An 8771-nucleotide genomic window follows, 5' to 3' on the forward strand; every position below is an offset into this window, starting at 1 on the left:
AAATTTTTGACTGCTGATTGTTTGCTGTTCAATGTTATTCTTCCAGTTCAATGCGAGTTAAAGTAGACAGAGCCATACAAAAAACAGAAAAAAAAAACAAGAACAGGGCGGAAATGCTGGACCTGTTTCTCTGGTACTTAGCAAAAGTCTGCAGCAAATTGAAAATGGAAAGTTTGGTTCCTGTCTTCCTGTGTAGATATATTCAGAATTCCTTTTGCAGTTTGTCTGCGACTTTAGTTAAGTATGCCTGGCAGTCTAGTCTTTGTGCTAAGGAGTGTCCAAATGAGGTAAAATAGTTTTGGGAATACTATCGGCAAAGTTTCTCCTTCTTGGCCTTCTTGGTGAAGATTTATACTTGGGATATTCAAGTTTACGAAAGAAAACAATACATGTGGAGAGCTCCGAGCGAGTAATAAAATAAGATTTAAGAAGAGAATCGAAAGTTTAATGGGCACAGATTTGTAGACCCTTTTATGGGCCACCAACGTAATAACATCACGTATTGTGAAGGATGAACAAACCGCAGGCTGACGTCGCATTTCCATTTCCATTTTCCCTCCCATTCAAGGCAAAAATGGTATGGAATCAAAGCTGGCTCTCCCTGAGCATGCATTCATTTTTCCAGCAATTTTCACACCCAAGCTGGCATGCACTTTGGCTGCATCCCCTTCACGGCACCTCCTCCAGAAACCCGTGTTATCTGACAGCTGCACTTACGCAATGTTACGCATAAGTGCCCTTTAGCACCTAGCAAGTAAAACACTTTTTATTCCACTTTTTCTGGCAGTCGATGAGGGCTTATTATACGGGAAATATTTGTGTTTTTCCTCCACTTAAAACGAAGCACTGATATGTTACAGGATTTTCGTTGTTCCTTAGTAAATTTGATTTATAGATTTTACTTGATACCTGTTTGCAAGAAATATATTTAAGGCAATTAACTACACAGTTTTCAACTAGGACCTTTATAAAAATAAGAAATTGCATGCCTAATTAACTATACAGTTATCTCTAACTGAGATAATTCTATAGAGGGAATATATAAATGTTAACGTGTCTAAATCTGAATTTAAGTCCTAAACTCGATTCACTTTTTATAAACAATTGTATTAAACTGTATTTATTGACCTTTTTTCTGTATTTAAAATAATTTTAGTTGTGTTTATTTTTAAAATATCATAAAATACCAAGTGTTTCATGAACATGTTTCGAAATCAAGCGAACACAGGAAACAGAATGTTTTACAATTTAAACAAAACAAAAGCAATGTGTGAAAAATGGAAAAGGACGTGCGGTTAACGGTATTCCATCGAGCCATTACATAACAAAATGGCGAGAAATTTGTTCCGTCATGGCTACTAAATTAAAATTAAAATTTCCATCGGCTTTCAATTGGTTGACGCTGGGGGTTTCATCGCCCAAAACCTGTCTGCACTTTATTAGCAATCATGAGTAAGCGCGACTGATGAAACTTTTTACCACTGACAAATTGACTTGCCACATGGCCTAAAAGCGAGCTGCCACAAAGTGCGGCTAATAACTCAATAAAGGAAGTCATGCCCTAAACCATCCGCCACCGCATTCTGGGGATTTCCTTTGTGGCATGGCAAGTTTAAGCCGATTTCCGCCTGTTTGTCACACAATTACAATTTGTCAGTTGGGCTTAGGTCGCCGGGATTGCGTTTATCCTTCGCTTGATTGGCTGGAAGAGGTATCCATGCCAGAGCCTAATTAGGGATAATCGCGGGGAAAATAAATGCAAATAGTATAAAAAGCAATAAATATTTCACAATAAAGACTTAATAAGTGTACAGAGAAAGAATATAAGAGCACGATAATCTTTATTTCTTAAGTATTTTCTTAAATTAAAAACATAAAAAGAATTTATTAACATACAATTATAAGTACTAAGACTAATGAACTATCCGTTGAAAAGTAGACTTTGAATGTTCTGAAGGATAAAAAATGGTTTAAGACACATCCTCAAATTTGTGGAACTTTCATTTTACCCAGCATTTCAAAGTCAGTTGTAGAACATCGATAACCACTACAAATTGCCTTTATATGGTGAGGCAGTAACGCCTACAGCCTAATGACCGCACGTAGAACATCTTGTCCTGCGGTCACCATAAATAACACAAAAGCGCATTTGTCATACGACCTCGCTCCACCTTGATTCCCAAATCCCGACTCTCACTCCCCAGCCATTCACCTTTTGGCAAACTGCAGTCCTTGGCCTTTGTCCTGGACGTGTTGGGCTGTAAATCAGCTCATTAGTTAGTTGGCAGCACCTCGAGCTTGGCTAAGACCCGTCTATGAGTAACACGTAGCTGCTGCTACACTGGAACAAAATAAAAGCGAACGAAATGTTGATCATGGTTTTTTTCTCTTGAAAAGTGATTTGTAATGATGCAGTGAGGGTGCTAGAGAAATCTTTAAAGTTTTGAAATAGTTTATAAAAGGGTTGAAAAGTATGCAAAAATCCCTATACTTTCAGTCCAGAAATCCGACGAGGACGATCCTATTATACATTGCATACTTTTAGGCACCTTTAGAAATCAACAAAACCAATGTGATTTCTGGCGCAGAACTTCACATTCAGTATTATGTCAAAACATTTAAAACCATTAATTTAAGAGTACATTTTAATTTTAAACAATTTGATTCCTTTACATTGGTTTTACAATTTTGTATTTTCCCATTGCCATACAAAAATAAGTTACAATTTTGTTATATATTGTGTTATATATTCAACTCTTTGCATAATCAAGTCACTGTAATTTTTCCGTAAACATTTTTTTTAGTGAACTTGCTTGTGGCTGGTGCGGTCGCTCGTTAAGCTTCATTTAATCAAAACAAAAGTTGGTCTGGTGAAAAATTACCCCATACAGCAGAGGTAGGCGGCAGGCTAGAATGCCTCTTTGAATGCTAATAAATCTCGTTCGGTGCGTGGTTGTGGGATGCCTATCAACGCTTAAACCCGACCTTTGGCAGCGGGAAATATAATTTAAGCAGCCAAACATCTGCGAAAGTTGTTTGGCCGAAACTTTGGCAAGCGGTCCGAATCAGAGTCGATGGGATTTTCTTTTTAGTTGATGATAGCCAGGAGTTAAGCCAATGAAGGATTGCATTGATAGGGACAGAGGATGAGTGTGTGGGAGTTAATGAAGCACGGCACAAGAGGGTTCAGAGGTCGAGAGAGAAATATGGCAAGTCAGCTGTCGATTAAGTTTAGTGCCTGATGATGATTGTTCCAGGGGGGTTTGGTACCCCTTGCTGATTGCCCGCGTCCAGTTTCAAGTGGGTGTGCTGTTATTGTTCGAAACTAATCTTTAAAGATCATTAGCTTTGTTCGGCTAAACTTTTCATAACAATAATAATTTGCCAAATGCCCCAGAGGAGAGAAGGGAGCAAAAGGGTAGAGAGTCCCCACATTAATATATATAAAGAGTCCGTGAGAGATGGCCGGCTATAATGACGTCAAAGTTGTCGGGGAGTTTCTCATATTGTTGCCTTTAAACATTAACCTTACCTTTTTGTACCGGCCCCCGTTCACTATTATAATGATAATGAGCATAATGGTTGGCGGGTTGAGGCGAGAACCTCGCTGATGACTCGGAGCTACTCCAAGTCCGCTAATCTTAATTACTTTTGTTTAATTACTTTGACGTTCTGCCCGCGACCATGACAAGCGAACTTCCTCGTTTTTCTCCCAGCCTCCTTTCCGGTATTGTTTCCACTTTGAAACGCCCTGGGATATGCAACGGCTCTTCGGCTCTTCGGCTGCTCCCTGTAAAATAAATAATGTTTACTTATTATTTTTGGCTGGAACAGAATGAAGGTAAGGGGAAAAAAAAATAACAAGTGCAAAACTTTGCGCAGTTAACAAAAGAACCCGCGATGTACCTTTCGCCATCGAGCCACAAGACAAATAAGGGCCACATGCTTTTAGGCCTTTTCACAACCTGATTGTTCGTACCTGACCTAAGGCACTCGGTTAAAAATTCCAGGAAAAAACTTACGTATTTCGTAAACTAATTTAGAGATTAAAATCTTGACCCAACCGTGGGGAAGCCGGAGGGCTTGGCCTTCTTCTTCTGCGCAACCGCATCCAAGCCAATTAGCATAATAATGTTGATTTTTATTGCTGCACCTAAAAGTTTTGTCATTGACTTTGGCCAATGTTTGTTCGAAGCAAACCTCTGCTTGTTCCTGGGGCTATGATAATTTAAAGTGCTCGACTTCTCCGTGAATTTGTCACGCTTAAATGTCAAAGCTGGTGAGGCCTTATACTGCTCATGAAATTGTTTAATAGCACATTAAGTGACTGTTTGTTTGTGGGCTGGCCACAAAGTGTGCACTAAAACTTGTTTTTTTTTGGACCACAAATTATTTATGAGGCCAGTCAAAATCACACAAACTGGAACCAGAAAGATGTCAGAGAAGTGCCCAATATAAATTCCAAAGAGGCAAACGAGCAAGTCCAAGTAGAAGAGAAATTTGACTTTTTCAATTATTTACTTATAGTTTTGGAATGCCCTTCATTCTTGAAGGGTTTTGAATATACACATTTGAAAGTACAATTTTTAGCTTTTAATTTAAAAGACTTAAACGTAATTTTAAATTAAATATGCAAAGTAAGCCCTATTCATATTTTCCGCTAATGAATTGATATTAATTGGCAAAAAAAGAGTATATTATTTTGTAAGTTATAAACTTAAAATAGCCTTCAATCTTAAAATATTTTGTAGTGGAAAAAGAGTGAGACTAACTTATTTTCCATAACTTTTTTTAAACGACATTTGTACAGAAAATAAGGTTGTTTATTCTTCTGCTAATTACTCAGTTAATTTACTTTGAAATAAATTTTCGAGCGCTCAAAAGTTTAACTTGGCCATTTTGTGAAAGAATTTTAAAAACAAGAATCCTTTCGACTGCTGTTGAGGTTCCACACGGTGACATTTACAAAATTTTCAGCATTATCTCCATTTTTTCATAACATATAACTGCAGTCATGTACACAATCACGAGCAAATTGAGACAACATTTATCAAATAAGTAACTTTGCAATAAATAAAAATAAAAGTGAAGTTATGTTAAATTTATTAATTGAGTGTCGAAAGCGAGATGCCCAGAGTTAGTAGAGCATTATTTCACATACGCCACTTCAGAATGTGTTTTATAAGCCATGGCCCTCAAAAGTATGCCATAAATGTTAAGGCCAAGCTGAGCCGGGATGGCGTGTTTAAAAGCCAAGAGAGCTGCAGAAAATGTGTAAATGTTTTTGTGCAAGTCCTTAAAGTTGGGAGGGGCAGCAGGAAAGCCAGCATTTGAGCCAGTATCCCTTTGACTTATCAGTCCAGCAGTCTGACACCCAATTGATAGGTTTATCAGTTGGAAAAAACTCCAAGTAAGCTGTTCAACAGATAAGAAAGTCGATAAAAAGTAACGAAATTTTCCGAGTAACTTAATAAATTATTTTTTCCTTAGCGGAAATTGCAAGCATCAAGATGGTGAGCCAGACAACGATTGCGGTCACTGGTCTGCTGCAAGTGCTGGGCATATCCTTTTTCGTGGCCCAGCCGAAGGATCAGTCCTCGCCGGCTCCCTTCATCGGCGGCCACATCTTTCTGCTGGCCATCCTCTTGCTGTTTTGGGACTCGGACATGATACCCAAGAGATTCAGGCAATTTTCACCCAGGATTTTCGCCTGTGCCGATCTGTTATGCACTATCTTCGTCACCGAACTGTTGATGCAGGTGGGCTGGTGCGGATTCGAAAGGATTACCCACCAGACGGTGCGGCTAGTGTGTCACAGGCGATTGTGGTGCGAGTACGGATTGACTACATTTTGCACGGTTTTCGGGGCCATTGCATCGCTGTGCATTGTGCTCGAGGTCGTGTGTCCCATCCAGCTGAAGGATTCGTTGGCTGAGGTCCTGGGCAGCCTGCCCATTCCCATGCCCGCCAGTGCCGGACCCGTCTTCCACTACCTTCAGGATGTGCGCACCTATGTGATGGGCGCCATCTACTTTTGCCAACTAACTCGGGAGCAACGTTTGCTATCGGTTCGCGCTTTCGAAATGCAACTGCTGCGTTCCCAGATGACACGGAAGGAGGAGGAGCACGCTGTTCCCAATCCCGAAAGTCAAGTGGACGAGGAAATGCCGGACACCCAGGATCAACCGACAGAGCCGGAGCTGTTGTCCTCGTGAATTGTTTATTATTTATACAAATTTATGCCAACAGCTGTTGCTATCGCCGGCCTTATTGTTGTAGTCGACGTCCTTTTTTTTTTTCGGTGGGCGGATGAATGCCTTTCATTTTTCGATTTTCCGATTTTCCGGCATTCGGTCCTCCCTTTGTTTGCTTTTCATTTTTTGCTCCAACTGTTTTCCTTGCGGTGGCCATTTTAATTTTCGCCTTTTTTCCTTCCTTCGCCGTCGACGCCGACGTCGTTGCCATGTTAGCCGCAATTGATTTGCCGTAAATTGTATTTTTAATCTGTCCGACAAACGTTCGACATTCGATTTCGTTTCGAAATATGTTGAAAGCGATTCTGTTTGTTTTTTTACTCTTTGCACTGCGACAAGGGACAAGGGGCGATGGGATCCGGGAGCGGGAATAGGGTGTTAATGAGTGTGTCAAGGGTGTTATTTATTTGCTAGGTAGTTGACAGCAAGTTGCAAGGTAGCGTGGAGCACGTTCCAAGTTACGCCAAGAATAAATCAGTCCCATTTTTTAAGTGTTTTTAAATTCAATCAACTCATTCTACAGCAGTGGCACTTTAAAGAACTGTTTCCTTTATGATACACATAAATAAACCAATTTCCTTAGCTAAATTTTGTTTAATTTTTAATTTACAAACTGTCGCATTTTCAGATAAATTTAATTACCTGAACTTTACAGCTAACACAACTACTAACACCAAATTATTTCTAGATTTTTAGATACAATCTCAAATTGTACTGCACAAAAGTAAAAACGTATTCTTAAAAACATTTTTTTCTTGGGTTGAGTTTTGTTTTTGTTAATTTTTTTTAATTGTCTGACAATTAAAACTTCAATCAACATTTCTATTAGAAACTGTTGAAATTAGAGAGAAATTGTAATTCCAGAACATCACAGCTAACACAAATATTTACACCAATTTAGATGCAATCGATTAAATTGCAAATTCAACTTTGGCTTGTTTTGCTCATCAAAGAGCGGGCGAATAAAAATAAAGTGCCAGAAAAACAAGAGCCGAACATTATTTTTGGCAATTGCTTTGGAAATACTAATATGATTGACAGTTGCCGGAATCGCATTAATGTCACTCACACGCCACATTCTCAACCTACTCAGCCTTCTCAGCCACCCCGATCCATTCGCAATGTTGTCCCAGTGTTGAGTAATTGAATTTGTTCTTGTGTTGATTCGATGCTGATGGGACTGGAGCTGAATGGGCTTGGAATAGGAGAACAAGGGGAAAGTATATTAAATATTTCACATTCTACGTGTCTGGGGATCAGTGTGAAGTCAGTTCTTCCGGTTGCGCTGTCTGTGAGTTATTTGTCTCAAGGTATCTACGCCAATGCTTGTGTTTCGTTGAAAAATTGAAAAAGTGCAAAGGGTTGTTTTTTATCGCTTTCTGTTACACTAGAAATCAAACTATTGTCACGTGAATTTTAAGCTATTGGGTATGAAACATTTCTTAATAATAAAAAAAAATAAAACCAAAAGGTAAAAGGGTTTTGTGTTAAAATATAAAATCTAAACTTTCAGTTATTTTTTTTTTTTGTGTTCCAAAAAATACACAAAGAAAACAAAAAATATTTATCTTATCTTACAAATTTGTTTCAAGTTTGATTAAATACATTTAAATAACTTTGTACTTGTAGATCTAGGGCCAAATAACAATCTAATTAAAAACTATAAATTTAATAGCCTCTCAGAAATTTAAAAACTAAATTTTGATTTTCTAAAACGAAGAAATTCGCCTTTGATTGAAATAAAATATTACAGAAAGAAGTTTTTTTTAAAAATAAGGGCAACATTTTTTTAAAACAAAAAATTGTTGTTTCTATATTTTAGAAAAAATATTTTCTAAAACTACCCTTAACCCTGGGTGGCAAGCGGGCTGGTACATAATTTTTATATATCTTATTTAATATTATATTATTTTTTTATGTGCCCACCCTCTTGAACCAGCTCTCTGTAATTGGAGTGAAAGGAAAGGAAATACGATTAATTATAATTTTATGTAAAGGGAAAAACAAACTTACTTCTTTTTCATGCCAAGATGGCTTAACCTGGATTTGTCCCGAGAACCAGAATTCAAAGAGAAATGTATGTTATAAAATTGCTTTTGCTAACTTGTCTTTAAAAATCAGTCCAGTAAAAAATAAAAATAACAATTTTCTGTTTTTCTATTCTGTTTCCAAAAAAACAATATAAACCAATATAAATACTTAGTAGAGAATTTGAACCCGGGTGCAAAAAAATGTTCCAAGACATTAACCCTCAAGGCTATTTATTCTAATTATAGGGTAATTTTTCTTCATTTAAGAAACAAATAATATACACAAATTTACCTAAACTTAAAGGCGCTTTTTTTAAATTTTAGTAGAGGCTAGTGTATTTATTTTCTAAACGCAAGGTCTTTTTTACCTATAAATATAGAAAATTAGGAAGAGGCAGCTTAGAAAGAAACCTTCAATTTAAAAAATAGGAAAAACAATTCTATAGCTTGAGAAAAAATTTCTAAAATTAGAAAAATATTATCCATT

At 37.5% G+C, this 8771-nt stretch overlaps 1 protein-coding gene across 2 annotated transcripts; it reads left to right on the top strand.

Annotated features, from left to right (window-relative positions):
* The first annotated feature begins 5353 nt into the window (after nucleotides 1-5353).
* On the top strand, nucleotides 5354-6270 carry LOC128263326 (uncharacterized). Of its 2 annotated transcripts, none has more exons than XM_052998345.1 (2): nucleotides 5354-5410; nucleotides 5491-6270. In XM_052998345.1, the coding sequence occupies exon 2, from the start codon at nucleotides 5511-5513 to the stop codon at nucleotides 6213-6215; it is 705 nt and encodes a 234-aa protein (XP_052854305.1). In that variant the 5' UTR covers nucleotides 5354-5410; nucleotides 5491-5510; the 3' UTR covers nucleotides 6216-6270. The 2 variants fall into 2 exon arrangements, with proteins under 2 accessions (XP_052854305.1, XP_052854306.1); XM_052998346.1 differs by having other exon boundaries at nucleotides 5368-5434.
* The last annotated feature ends 2501 nt before the right edge of the window (nucleotides 6271-8771 follow it).

The sequence above is a fragment of the Drosophila gunungcola genome, unplaced genomic scaffold, assembly GCF_025200985.1.
Source record: "Drosophila gunungcola strain Sukarami unplaced genomic scaffold, Dgunungcola_SK_2 000001F, whole genome shotgun sequence".
NCBI lineage: Eukaryota > Metazoa > Arthropoda > Insecta > Diptera > Drosophilidae > Drosophila > Drosophila gunungcola.